Source organism: Alosa sapidissima, chromosome 18 (genome assembly GCF_018492685.1).
Source record: "Alosa sapidissima isolate fAloSap1 chromosome 18, fAloSap1.pri, whole genome shotgun sequence".
Taxonomy (NCBI): Eukaryota; Metazoa; Chordata; class Actinopteri; order Clupeiformes; family Clupeidae; genus Alosa; species Alosa sapidissima.
In genome coordinates, this window is record NC_055974.1 from 962,495 (window position 1) to 977,011 (window position 14,517).

General features: G+C 42.9%; 1 protein-coding gene across 2 annotated transcripts; it reads right to left on the minus strand.

The window, feature by feature from the left end:
- Positions 1-77: 77 nt before the first annotated feature.
- g3bp2b (G3BP stress granule assembly factor 2b) lies at positions 78-10,917 on the minus strand. 2 transcript variants are annotated; one of them, XM_042069870.1, is made up of 13 exons: positions 10,724-10,917; positions 9,610-9,722; positions 9,411-9,492; positions 8,790-8,963; positions 8,364-8,451; positions 8,057-8,162; positions 7,571-7,802; positions 6,633-6,728; positions 6,431-6,527; positions 5,781-5,828; positions 4,072-4,200; positions 1,452-1,570; positions 78-1,239 (listed from the first exon to the last, which is right to left on the minus strand). In XM_042069870.1, the coding sequence occupies exons 2-13, from the start codon at positions 9,702-9,704 to the stop codon at positions 1,003-1,005; spliced, it is 1,503 nt and encodes a 500-aa protein (XP_041925804.1). In that variant the 5' UTR covers positions 9,705-9,722; positions 10,724-10,917; the 3' UTR covers positions 78-1,002. The 2 variants fall into 2 exon arrangements, with proteins under 2 accessions (XP_041925804.1, XP_041925803.1); XM_042069869.1 differs by having other exon boundaries at positions 9,610-9,727.
- Between the last annotated feature and the right edge of the window lie 3,600 nt (positions 10,918-14,517).

Here is a 14,517-nt window from a genome sequence, read left to right on the forward strand (position 1 = left end):
ACACCAACCCCCTTCAATGGACGGTTGTATTATGCATTAGAGGAACAGCTTTTTAAAAAAAAAAAGATGTCCGCATGTGCAGTTTCTCAGTAGTTTCGTTTTTATTGAAAGTTGACACGCTCACGCATACACATACACACAGTTGGGATTGGTCGCGCGGGAGCCGGAAGCAGTGCGACACCCCAGCGGATAAGAGGTGCGGGGCTCTGCAGATCACCTACATTTTTTACCTTTCTGTAGAAAAGAGCGGAACATTCAATCACGAGCGGGAGCTGTAAGGTCTCACAGAACATACATACGCACGCACGCATACGCACGCACACACACACACACGCACGCACACACACAAACTGAAACGGTCGCACACAAACTCACACACACACACACGTGTACACTAAAAGCCTTCCTTTCACCACAACAAAAACAAAAAGCTCAACCTGCTTACAAGAACAACCCAACGACAACCACACACAAACAAACGTGCATGCGTACAAGAATACCAGCATTGATCTTTTTGAACCATTCACACAGCTGCGGTGTCACCCATCTCACAGCACACAGACAGGGAGAAAGAAACAAAAAAAGAGGAGGAGGCGGAGAGAGAGAGAAAGAGAGAGAGAAAACAGTTATAAGGCACCATCTCGCGTTATTATTAACTACCAAAATAAATTAATCGAGTGTGAGCGTTGATTTGCGTCTGTCGCGTGCGAGCTTTCCCGGTTGACCAATCCAGAAACCCCTCCCACCTCCGAGTGACATCACCAGTTCTGTTTGTTCCTCAGAAATAAAAAAAGAAAACAGAAAAAAAAAAAAAAGAAAAAAAAGGCTTTTCCTCAGGTTCTCTTGTTCTGCAGCAGCAGTTAGGCAGTCCAGGGACATTCCAGAGAGAGAAAGAAAGAAAGAGGGTAAAGAGAGAAAGAAAGAGCGCTGTGAACGTTGGGAGATTTTGTCGCTTTTTTCCCCCCATTCCGTCAAACATCATGGGTCAAGCTAGCAGGAGCTTCAGCGCCTCTGACCGGCGAATCTGCTTTCTCCGCCCTGGCCGCCACCCCTGCCGGAGCCAATCCCTCCGCGGGAGGAAGGCGGGCCGCGGCCCATGCCGTTGCCCATTGGCCCCCGGGCTCCCCCACCGCGCCGCATGTCTCCTCCCGCGCCGCCGCCTCGGGTCTCCCTCTCCCGCAGAGCGCGCGTCTTCTTCTCCTCCACGTTCAGACGCACATCCCCTCGAAACATCACAGGCTGGACGGGAGAGAAGTGGGAGAGGAGCTATGTTTCAACTGGCCATCCACCACAAAGCTGCTTGGCATAGTTACACACATTACAGAAGTGATAGTGTAGTGGTCTCTTCATCTTTTGGTGAGCAAGGTTCAATATGCCAGACAAAATGTAATAGAAATGGAAAACTGCTGTGTGTGTGTGTGTGTGTGTGTGTGTGAGAGAGAGATTCCCACCTTGGCTACCAGGATCTTTTGCACAGGCTCAGAGTCATCAAATACGACGAAGCCAAAGTTGGGCAGTTTCCCGCCAACACCCTTGGTGTTGATGCGCATCTCAACCACGTTCCCAAAAGCTGCACACAGATAGTACACAAAGACTGTCTACAATCACATATTATAGTATATGTTTATAATGTTGAAATGTGGAGCCCCTGTAGCTCAAGAGGGGTTGTCAAAAGAACCACATCTTTCTAAATGGCATCTATTACTGTATGTACACACCACCACCGAGTTGAAGTTATTCATTTTCAATGGAAGCTGGCTTCTCTCGGCGGTGCGGTGAGAAGCTGCAAATCCGTTTTGAGTGACCAGAGCATCAAAGTAGAGAGTTGAAACTTGGTCAACATTATGCTAATGAGCAATGACTCTGTTCCAATTCAAAATGAGGTAGACAGTTGAGAACAAAACCAATGTGAACTTTTCTTGTGAACAGTTCCTACGAAACATTGTTTCATTTAGTGTTTGTAATATCGAGAATAAGGCCAAGTTAGTGTTTTTAGTCTATATGAGTAATATAGAGAATCAATAAAATGAACATGGTGTCAAATGTTTTTTATAGGCTGAATAATGTTACATGAGTAAGTTATGGATAGTAGCAATATACAGGCTATTCATGGGTTTCATCAGGTGCCCTGCCACAGGTGTATAAAATCAGGCACCTAGTTTATGAATGCAGACCGCATGGTGCTTGTTTTTATACACTGTGGCAAGGGACTTGATGAAACCCATGAGTACTATACGAGGTAAGTCAGACACTGTCAACGACAATCATTCAAAATTGAGGCAAGCTCAATTTGTATTGCTTCTTGATAAAGTAATGTTTAATATTAGAGATGCACCGATTGCAATTTTTTGGGCCAATTCCAATTTTTCATAGAGTTTGACCTGCCGATACCGATTTTAGCCGATTCCGATTTCATTTCTTCTAACCATTTTACAGCACACACAAATAGTTATTTTCTATCTTTTCTTTAATATAACATGTTATGTTTTTTTCTTCACATCCAATACCCAACTAAAGATATAAGAACAATTTTCATGATGCACTTGAACATCCTAATATGTAACATATTTTCATATGCATTGATGAATTTATAGGAGGGCGAGGGAAATGTGGGAGTAGTAGGCTATCAGCAAACACAGGGGAGGAGAAGTACTAATAGCAATTAGGTGCTCCACCATATATGAAATCACGTCTGTTTTGCGGTGAAAAACTTAAATCCAAATTCCGGTTAAATGCATCAATTAGGCTATAGAAACTTTCAGAGACAGCTGATTCAGTATTCAGAGCATCAGTTTTCTTCATTGTAGGCTACTATGTCAAAAGCAACTTTAACTTTTGTTTGCCTTTCTAATAGGCTATCGTTTGTTCACTTTCACGACATCCACTTCTCAATCTGCTAGACTAGGGTATTTTAAGGCATAGCCCTAGTCTACGTGCAGTAAATAGTTTGAGTATTTTTTTTAAGTGGACTAGAACTAGGGCTACTGTATGTCGCTGCTTGTTGGCATCTTATTATCATGTAGCCCATGATCGCTAAACTTTGATTCTTTTTAATGTCACAATCTGTTATCTCCGTTCAGCTGCGCTTGTGGTTCAGCTGTGGGCACGCAATTATCGGCAGGGACGGGCGGTGATGAGCGATGTTTACGTAGCCTAATGAAGTGACAGATTAGTAAATTTCACACAATATGGCAAAGCACAGCATTCGCTGCAAAGAGAACTCAGTAGCGTATTAGATATTTATTTGTAGCCCTACATCCAGCCCTGAGTGTTGGCCTGGTTGCTAGCTTCTTCAAACTTTGCAAACTCAGCTAGGTATTGTTACAATTGTGGCGCGCGAGTGCATTTGACCGGCATAAAATCGGCATGTCTCAGACTGACCAGCCGGTCGCCGGTCATGGCCGATCACGTGAAAATCGGCCAATTCCGGTCACCAGGCGATCTATCAGTGTATCTCTATTTAATATCAAATGAAGTTAATTTGTGTAGGAATACGTTATCCCGGCGATTGTTTTAAAATGTAACAACTGCGGTCATCTGGAATACCTCATGGGGTTCAAGCGGCCAAAACAGTGTCTACTATTTAGGCCTAAGGGATAACGTCCGCCGAGGTGTCCCGTTATTCACAATTAATGGACGAGGCAGAGGCAAAGAACTCCCGACGCGCAGCACCCGGGTTTGTAGGCTAACTAGTAGCCTAGGCTAAACAGCATATCACTAACGTGCATCAATCGGGAATTCGCTAAATGAAGGAAGTGGGTGCTTTACTTATTAATCCGGATCAAAGAGACAATAGCGTCCAAAGTGGTGTTTTTGTAACTTCAGTGTAGATGTGTACAGAAAATGTAACAACTGCGGTCATCTGGAATACCTCATGGGGTTCAAGCGGCCAAAACAGGGCTGCTAGAGCGTATTTTGCAGCTCAACTTGGTCGCGGTGTGTACATACAGTTACAGAGCGTTGAACTTCTTGAATTTCCCCTGGGGATCAATAAAGTGTCTGTCTGTCTTTCCCAGAAAGGTTCTGGCATTGCCCTTAAAACTCAGAAGGGGTTAAAACAAGGCCACTCACTCATGAAGAAGTCCTTGAGCTCTCCCTCGTCGATGTCGTGTGGCAGGTTGCCAACAAACAGCTGATGGGAGTCTGGGTAGCGCACAGTCCTGCGCACCTCCTGCTCACCTGACTCTCCATCCCCACGCCCTACACACACACACACATACATACACACCGTCACATATCTGGAGTTATACAATATATACAGTTTCATATGTAAACATGGCTTAAAGATATTAAAATGTCTGTGCCTTAAGACATCAGATACATCTGTTTCAAAACAAGTTGTTTCATATAATTATCCATTTTCAAATCTTAAACAGCCAGAATTCAGGCACAGTGCCTGACAACTAGGGATCGACCGATATGGTTTTTTCAGGGCCGATAACGATATCAATTATTACCAAAACAGGAGGCCGATAACTGATATGTAAAACTGATGTCAGTTGTCAAAAAGAGATAGTAAAGGCGATATGCTGCAAAAAAATCATTCAAAAGCATTTAATTATGCAAACTTTTCTTTCTTCTTTTGATACACAATTGTCTATCAACTTGCATCACATGTAAATCCTGTGTATGATATTAATCCAAGAACTGAGTAATAGCAATTATTTTCATAGACTAGGCCTACACAATGGGCTATGTGCTTGTTAAGGGACCGGTCACAAAGAGGATGCTTTGCCATTGTGTGTGTGAGTGCACGAGAGAGGGAGAGGAAGAGGTGCATGCGTGATGGCAAGTGTTAACGGTTGAACAGTTTAACAAAACAGTTTAAAAATAGTTCTTAGGCTATTTAAGCATGCAATTTGTGTCCATGTGTAGGCTGTTGAGCCTAAAAGGCACGTTAATAGCCAGTTCAGGCCGCGGCTACTTCAGGTCGAATTAAATTACGGCTGGCCCTGGGTGCCTGTAGCCTAGTCTTTTCTGACAGTCCGTTTCAAAAAGGAGCAACTAGACTTTGACGTTTGCTATTGCATAATTTAGGACTTGTCTACTATTTAGGCCTAAGGGATAACGTCCGCCGAGGTGTCCCGTTATTCACAATTAATGGACGAGGCAGAGGCAAAGAACTCCCGACGCGCAGCACCCGGGTAACTAGTAGCCTAGGCTAAACAGCATATCACTAACGTGCATCAATCGGGAATTCGCTAAATGAAGGAAGTGGGTGCTTTACTTATTGATCCGGATCAAAGAGACAATAGCGTCCAAAGTGGTGTTTTTGTAACTTCAGTGTAGATGATAGTGATGCATTGCAACTTCAGCAATGTAAGGTAGGCTACCTTCCTTACCTTCGAAAAATAGCTCCGTACAGCTGAAGCCCATCTACAATCTGCCTCAGTGAGAATCCTAAACTTTCTCTGTGTTCAGTCTTCGATCCTGATTGGCTGCATTCGTGCTAACTAACAAATCAGACGGTGTAGTGGGCGGGACAATGCTCTCGACCACAGAGTAGCAAATGCAGGGAGTGAGAGACGCTTTACAGACAAAGTAGCGCGTTTCATTCTTTATCCATTTCAATATCGGCTTATCGGTGGAAAAAATGACCGATACCAATTATTATAAAAATGCTAAATATCGGCCCTAATAATCGGCCCGCCCGATAATTGGTCGACCCCTACTGATAACTTTAAGCCCTGTGTGAAAGATTTAAACAGGACCCTTACATCTGGATGTGTGTATGCACGCGCGCACACACAAACATGGGTTACATATGAGGAAGTTCATACCTTTGAAACTGAAGTAGGGTTTCCCACTGGATTCTGAGGCTGCACCCTCTACAAACACACACATCAACATTAAATGTACTACATCCGGCACAATATTAGACATTCTTTGGCCACTGAGGACAAGGGGAGTTTCTTATGCTACTCATAATTACCCTCCAAATGAATTGTTACCAACCCCACCCTTCTTCAGAGGACATTGCATTTTAAACACATTGCATACTTCACACGTGTTATATCAATGTCCATGAACACAGAGAACCAAGAAACAACTGAACATGACAACCTGGTCAAACAAACGCCTTTTACTGGCCATTAGCGCTACGCAGGACTGTAGTCTCGCAGCAATACCAACTGCTTAGTCACAGTGGCCCATAAAAGGTGCCTAGGGTAATGCAGCGTGATGTGGGTGCCAAGCGCCATGCTGGACTGTCAAAACTAGGGGTGGAACGCTTCAGAAACGTTTTTGGGCCACGGTACGGTTTGGTAGGAGGCATAATGTTCCGTTTAGCAATGCAGTGTACCATGACAATGTACTGTGTCCCTTGTGTAAACCCAGCAGTGCTGTCTGAGGGATGTGGATGCTGCTCTGTGTGTGTGTGTGTGTGTGTGTGTGTGTGTGTGTGTGTACGGGAGGGGTTTCGTCCGCTCACCTGGGCGGTTTCCTCTTGGGGCGAAGCCCGGCCTCTCACGAGCCCGCTGGTCTCTAGGCAACGCCGCCTGGGCATCTGCCTTCACCTCCACCCTGGGCTGCAAGGACAACAAAAGAGTTTCAAAACAAGGAGTTTGTAACTGTCCCCATTTTCAAGTGTCTTCCAAGACAAATCGAAGACATTTCGCCTGAGGAGCTCTCACCTGTGGGCTGGAGACTTTGACCACATGGGGAGGTATCCCAGTGGTGTGAAGGCTAGGGGGCAAGTTCTTACTGGTCACCGAAGCCCAGGAGAAAGTCTGAGGAGGACCAATCACAAAGCAGCATTCACCCAGAGTATTCAATAGCAATTAAGAACAACTGCAACTGATAAGGTAATGGTCATAAATTATCATACATAGACACATCAAGGACATTCATCTTCTCCCCATACCTAATAATTAACGTGTTCATTTCAATTAATTAATTAAATTACAGAAAAAATACAAAAGGAAAAAAAATACATGCTGATTAATCACATTTCGTAGTGACATTTGACCCAGTGCAGTCTGGCTATAGTGACTGAAGGAGGCAGACAAGAAAGCACTGCTTGGTCCAGTGAATGAAAGCTTTTCGTTTAAAAAAAAAAGAGAAAAATGCCCAGACCACTCCTGTTGACAGGAGGATCATTCTCTACCATTTCTGCAGTAAGAAATTTCCGTTGGCTACCATTGAAGTTAACTCAAATCTGAAGTTATCGCCTCAATGCAAAGCAATTCGGAGGTATTAGTTAGCACACCTCTTGATGCTAATAATGTCAGCCGCCAGCCGTGTCAAAGTTAACTTTTGCAAACTTAGCCTATCCTATGACCAACTAACAAACTAACAAACCATCTTACTAAAGGGAAAATTATAATAAAAGAGTGAGACGTTTAACTTTTAAGTCTATAATGTTGCTTTGGCTCTGAATTGATTCACTCATCTGCCAAAATTGTTTTTGAAATACGTTCATAGCAAAATGGATGCATGCGATTAATTTAGCCTATTTTTTTTCTAAATCATGTCACAGCCCCACTAATAATTACATTTCCAAGACACCGTTAAATGAAAGACTGAGAGGCTCCAACCTCCTCTACCTAGCCAATCAGAAAGTTCAACTCACCTTGGGTGGTTCAGGTGTTTGTGGGGGTGGAGACTGAGCAGGTGCAGGAGAGGGGACTTTCTCCTCTGGCTCTTCCGGAACCTTCTCCTCCTCCTCTGGCACCACCTCCTCCACCTGGGGCTCTGCCTCTGGGACAGGCTCAGGGCCCGCCTCCTGATTGGCCTCCGGCTCAGGCTGGACCTCTGGCTCCGCCTCTGCAACCACCTCCTCCTGAGGCTCTTCCACACCATTACTACAATACACACACACACACACACACACGTATAGATAAATAGGAAATATAAATTTGTGGCATGCATGAATACCCATGTGTACATGTGTGTGTGTAAATACAAAAATATGGCAGTATTAGGAAGAGGCCTATATGAGGCCTCATAAAGGCTAAACGCTCAGACTCAAGTGTGTAGTTGGGACATATATGATAGGACTCGTACTTAAACAATATGTGGTTTTTCATGAGTAGATGTGTCTCCAGTGCATGTGTACCTCACAGGGGCATGCTCATAGTAGGCTGCGCTGGAAGGGGTCTCCTGGGGCTCAGGGGAGGTCTGGGTCTCCTGCTGCTCTTCCTCACCCTCCTCATCCTCAGAATCTGCACACACAAGGATACAGAACAGGGTCCAGTTTTATGGTCAGAATCTATCTAATGCTTCACCCTGATTGCAAATGTGACTAACAGGGTAAAATTACAATAATTGTCTGTGTGTGTATGTAAGGCTGACGTGTGTGTGTGTGTGTGTGTGTGTGTGTGTGCGCGTATTATATGGGCGCATGGAAGCAAAAAAGTACTCACCACCCAGCTCAGCCTCAGAGTCGTTGAAGAGCTCCTCCTCATAGCGGAAGATGTCATTGTGTACATAGAACTTATTTGCTGCAGAGCCCTAAAAAGGAGGAGAAACAGAGTTTGTGGCTTGGTAAATATATACGCTTGGTAAATATATATGCCTGTGATGAATACACTTTCGATATATCCAGAGTATATGTGCTCTGAAAGCAGCCTTGTATTGATTTATTCCCCATTGGTGCGAGTATGCCTACTAGATCATGCATAAAACTAGAATTGGAAGACAATTAAATGAGCTCACCAATATTAAGGTCCGGCAGCACATAACAGCTCAGAACATAAACACTTGATGGGAGCTTTATTGTTGGGTGTGTGTTCATTTCTCTAATCAAGGTGTGTATGAGAGTGTGTGTAAAAGAGAGAGTGCGCCCACACCTCTGGTGCCAGCACAAACGTCTGCATGAACCTTCTCATGGGACGGCCACTGTTGGACAGCTCCCCCATCACCTGGACAACAACCCCATCACCGAGGGTCGCGTGAGCGTCGACGTGACGGATCTTGGTGTGACATTCACTGAATTGCAGCGACATCACTTTCTTATGGATCTCCTATAGGCACAGTCCAGAATTGACAATTTTAAAGCAACATGCTTTTTAAACTATATCCAAGGTATATGTACTTTTTGGTACATAAAATCCTCAAATACATTTGGTTCGTATATGGGCACACATGCCATTACCACAGGCTGCCATGGCTTCAGCCAGTGGTTTTGTGCATTGGGAATCAGATGATCAAATATCACATTGAACACAGCAGGTAAAAAGGTATATGGGTCCGTTTCCTGTACATTGATTAAATCCTATACCAAAAGCTTTTAACAATGAAGAATATTTCCTATGAAATTTTCTTTTAGCCTGTATCTAAACTTCATCCACAAATACGCACAGGTAAGGCTTAATGCATGGACAGGAAACCAGGACCATATGTTGTGTTGGCTGTGTAACACTTTAGTATCCTCTAATAAATGTGTGCCTGTGCCTATGGAAATTACTTACAGCCTGGCCATAGACAGCCTCCTCGGGTTTCCCACTGCTGTCAAGTCCTCCATGCACATAAGAGGAATTCCTGCCATAGAACCTAAGAGAGGAAAACAGCATTATTATGAGCGATTGGACAGACACTAACTGACTGGCACCACTCAGGAGGTCCGATCAAGACATAAATTACAGGTTTCCCTCTCTCTCACACACACACCTGTGTAGGTAGTCAGGAGCCTTGTTCAAAAGTGTGTAGTACTGCCTCACAAACTCGCGACCTACGAGCAGGGGGCTTGGTTTCTCCATAACCATCTCTTAGGGAGCAGGGAGCTGCACTAAGAGAGAGAGACAGGTAAGTGGCAACAAGGGAACAATGGAGGCACATCACAAATGACGACAGATGAGAGGAGCAAGGCAAAGCAATGCGTTGCTAGTGGCAGTATGCAGATTCAATAAGACCAACGTTATTCTCTAACGTTACACTACGAACAAGCTAACATAAATTGACAAATAACGGGAATGGTAAACAGGATTTAATCTCCTGCGGACATCACCTGATCATACCGTTAAGTTACCCGAGCCACTGCGGTCACTGTTCATAACGTTAACGTTACAGTTGGTATTTATAGTTATCCGACGTTAACAAAATAGTTGATTATAATATAATCAAAGCATATATGGTAAGACAGTGTAGTAAATTGTATATTGGTCACACAAATTATGGAATAGGCGTCGTAAGGATTTATGCGACATGAGTCCAGCTAACATAAAGGCTAGCTAGCTAACTGTTAATTGTCTAGCGCAAGGCAGACAAGCAACACTAGCAAGCTAGCTAGGAACTGCGCAGTGCCATGAAACCCGTCCAACATCAACCAACATTAGTTAATTCTTAGAGGTTTACCGTATTTGGTTAAATGTTCACCGCCCTGAATGTCATGTTAAACCAATTGTCTTTGTTTGCAGGTTCGCTATGGCACAACCACTACACGTTCACAAGGCTGACCCAGTGGTGGATTGGGGAAACTGTCCTAGTCTATACCAATGTCGAAGAGCTGGACTAGCTTACCTAGCAAGGCAGCTAGCCAGCTAACTCACCAAATAAAAGCTCGGGATTTCATGATTGACGTTGACATATACTTGTATAACATCACCTTATACAAAATACTAATTTATAATCAGACGACATCAAGCAAACGACAGGAAAAGAAAGGCTATTTTTGGAAAGGTTTCCAAACGGTACAGTGAGTCAGGCTAGCTACTTGAAGACAAAGCAAAGTGGGGTCTTGCTACCTGGGTTAGCCTTAGCTTTCTGTTGCCGCAGGGCTACTCACCAGGATGAAAAGTGTGGTTGACCTGACGTTACGGTGCTCTGTGTGGAATCGATTAACAAACCGTATATTGATGCCACCACTACGGCGAACAAATGGCGTTCGGGACACAGAATTACTCTGGTCTTCACACACCACTTCGGCGTCTCACCCCCTGCTGAGCGAGCAGGGAACCCCAATGCTAAGCCGGGTGTGACGCAAAAGGCATCTTTTTCCCGCCGGGGTCGCGGCAAAATTACGTCACTCTGGAATCAATCTGGAATGTATGCCTACTGGAAAGCTGTTATTTCTGGTGATTAGATAATGAATAACATATATAAAAAAATATATGAATTAAATATTAAAAAGGTCAAAACATTTGTGCAGACAGAAATAACATAATGTAGTTTACTTGATAGCCCAGCATTGAAAATGGAATAGGCCAATTTTACAATCACAGCGAAAGCATGAGGGAGGCCTAATGCTAAGATCTCTTTTTCAGACAATGGATAGGCCTACACATTATGAATGCAAATGCCGTAGAAGTAGCTCGATTTGCAGAGTGCCTCAAGTTGCTCAATGAGCAATGATTGCTTTGTGTTGGCAACTGGCTGCCACACCTGTGCCAACAATTTATTTGTAAAGAAATTGTTTCAAACATGACTTGTTAATGTGTCAAATGTTTAATGTGTAAACTAATCCAAGTTTTTATTAAGAATAGGTGATATTTATGCTAAGTGTGTTAAAAGTGATGAAGCAAAGTATGTTGTGTTTGTGTCATTTAGACAGTTGTCAACTTAATTCATAAACAGTCTCCTCTACATCCTGGAATTGTCGTTGGACCTGATGGTAATGGTGTTTGTGGCGATGGAGGTTTCGGAGTTGATGGTGCAGGAGGTTTTGGAGTTGATGGTGCGGGAGGTTTTGGAGTTGATGGTGCGGGAGGTTTTAAAGTTGATGGTGCAGGAGGTTTTGGAGTTGATGGTGTGGGAGGTTTTGGAGGTGACGGTGCGGGAGGTTTTGGAGTTGATGGTGCGGGAGGTTTCGGAGTTGATGGTGCAGGAGGTTTCTGAGTTGATGGTGCTGGAGGTTTCGGAGTTGACGGTGAAGGAGGTTTTGGAGTTGATGGTGCTGGAGGTTTCGGAGTTACTGGAGGTTGAGGGATTCGTACAGGGATTTCCTGTAATACAAACATAGCCATTAATTGAATATGAAATTGGTTGCAAACTGTTGCAAAGATGTCAGCAACTGTCGTGCATTTTCATCATGCAGTTCTCTCTTTGTCATGTCTAGATTTCTCATAATCATTGACACCAAACTCACCTCTCAGAATAGACTACATTTACAAAATAGCAAGGCGTCTCTCTCTTTTCAGGAAAGGATCTTCAGCACCAGCAAAGCTACCCCCCTTTTGTTTTTACTGTGTTGCCAGATTTGCAAAAGTCAAATGAAGAGTTGGTTCCAAGCACTATTTTTCTCCATTTTTGAAAACATAAATAAGTCATGGCATTTAATTGTATATTTCAGGTAATATCAATAAATTGCAGTTGTGGTTTTTATTGAGATAAATCAAATAACAAAAATTATTATATTATATAAAAAAAATATTCATGAAAATTCATTCAAATGGAGGATATAGCATTTTGGAAACTCTTTAATGGAAAATTATCCCATCTTATTTTACATAAACCGGAATATGCTGTTGTGATCTTACATAGCGAATGAACACCTTCACCTACAGAGAGAGAAAAAACAGAATTTTATTTTTATTTAGTTACATCTGCACATAATGCTATTTCATATGGTATTTCCCCTTACACCCATTCAAAAAGCTGAACATTGTGCCCACACACCCACCCTCTCTCTCTCTCTCTCTCTCTCTCTCTCTCTCTCTCTCTCTCTCTCAGACACACACACACACAGACACTCACCAGTACAGGATGGACACTTCTTATCCCTCCAAAGGGGTAGCATAAGGACACCTACATAGAGAAAAGACTCTCCTTGAGTTGTTCATGTGCTTATGGAACTTATTCCCACGACCCTCGGTGTAACATAGGTTACTCACCAACACTATATGCCTCCTTGTCCAGTGAGGGTAGATGAGAGACACCTGTCAGGTAACAGACATAGTGAAGGACCTAATCATTGTTTTTTTTATTAGTCTCCAGGCTTGGAATTTCACCATTCTGGGGGCAAGGCCACTTGGCCTTCAGTTGGGCATATTTGGTGGGGGGCACAAAGGCCACATGTCAGGGCACCAAGGCCAAAGTGAACTATTAGTAGTAGGCTATAAAAATTATCAAAGTTGTATTTAGCCTATTCACTGCAGTAGACCTGCATCACTGTATGAAACATTACAAAAACATGAAATGAAAACATGACATATTACATAGAACTGTAAATCATCTGACTATCTAATATTCACAGATATCTAGGCTATATATAACATTTATTTTATATTTGGCCTGTTATGAAATCTTGTATTGAACAATTTAAGCACAGCTCAGCTTTAAGAAACTCAAATAGCCTAGATGCATGCTTAGCATTTTGTGATCATTAAGGCTACTTTTACAAACTCTTAGTCAGCTGTCATCTGATTTACCAATATATAGGCGATATTTGTAACATTTATTTTGTATTTGGCCCGTTATGAAATCATGTGGAACAATTTAAACACATTGTAAAACTTAAAGCCCAAATTTGGAGACATCCATGTATGTCGAACTTTACTGCAAATTCAAAACTGGATTACTCTGGAACGGCAACTGTACAGGGGACTGCTTTACACCTTTGTGTTCGGTAGGTCTCCTGTTTATTCTGATATATGGGTTGTCATGTGTTAAAAGAAGGGTTCGTAAAGTATTACACCGAGATGAATGGGTATGGAGATCATGGGACGCAAAACCTTCAGTAGAATGTATGATTAAATTGAATTATATTATTTACTTTTCTCGCGAACCGTTCAACACAGCAATTATCGGCTAACATCGTTTAAAAGCTGAGAAAAAGCTCTTTCATGTGATACGTGTGATGTCTGTGTGATGAATAGGCTACTTCGCGAGTAGTTCAACCGAGAATGGGTGAATTTGGAAACACTTTCTTTCTTGCGCTGCCACTTTCTCCACTGCGTAAATGACTAAATTAATTTGCGCTGTGAATGCTAAGATTATTTTGACAGGCCACAGGCTAAATAAAAATCGCTATTAGTAGGACGCAAAGCAGAATATTGAAAGAAGGGGGCACCAAGGCCACCGTGGCCTGTAAACCTCTGATTTTCAAAGGGGCCTCACGGCCAACGCAAGGGGCCACGACGGCCATGGCCGCCGTGAAATTCTTACCCTGCTAGTCTCTATTAAAAGATTGAATGCTCATATACACTACCAGTCAAAAGTTTGAGGTCACTTAGATTATGTAAGCACATAATGTAATCTGAAAACTGCCCTGATCAAAAAAACAATGCAATTGATCTCAGCTGGTATTCTGTCTATAATGGAGTGGAATGGAAAATTCTAAGTGACCCCAATCTTTTGGAGTGGGTATAGAGGTAGAGAGAGAGGTAGTTGTTTCTGTATCCTCTCCCTATGTTGCTTCATATCCATCTATTACACAGTCCCTTAATATCCTATAAACATGCAGAGTGATGACTGCACGCACCTTATAATCCTCTGATGGTGAAGCCTATCATTGGAAGTTTACAACACATACATTTTGAGTCAAGGCAGGAGAAGTTTTGCCCAAAGAAAATATAATATCATATAAAAAAAACACAGATGTACATAAATGCACATATACTAATATATCTTAAACAGGACAAG

Bases quoted from the DNA above. Each gene is read 5' to 3' on its own strand.
- g3bp2b (XM_042069870.1), bottom strand. From the start codon at position 9,704: ATGGTTATGGAGAAACCAAGCCCCCTGCTCGTAGGTCGCGAGTTTGTG. The intron at 8,452-8,789 runs GTGTGGGCGCAC...CCTCCTTTTTAG, and splicing joins CGTTTGTGCTGGCACCAGAG to GGCTCTGCAGCAAATAAGTT. The intron at 6,528-6,632 runs GTGAGAGCTCCT...TTGTCCTTGCAG, and splicing joins TCAAAGTCTCCAGCCCACAG to CCCAGGGTGGAGGTGAAGGC.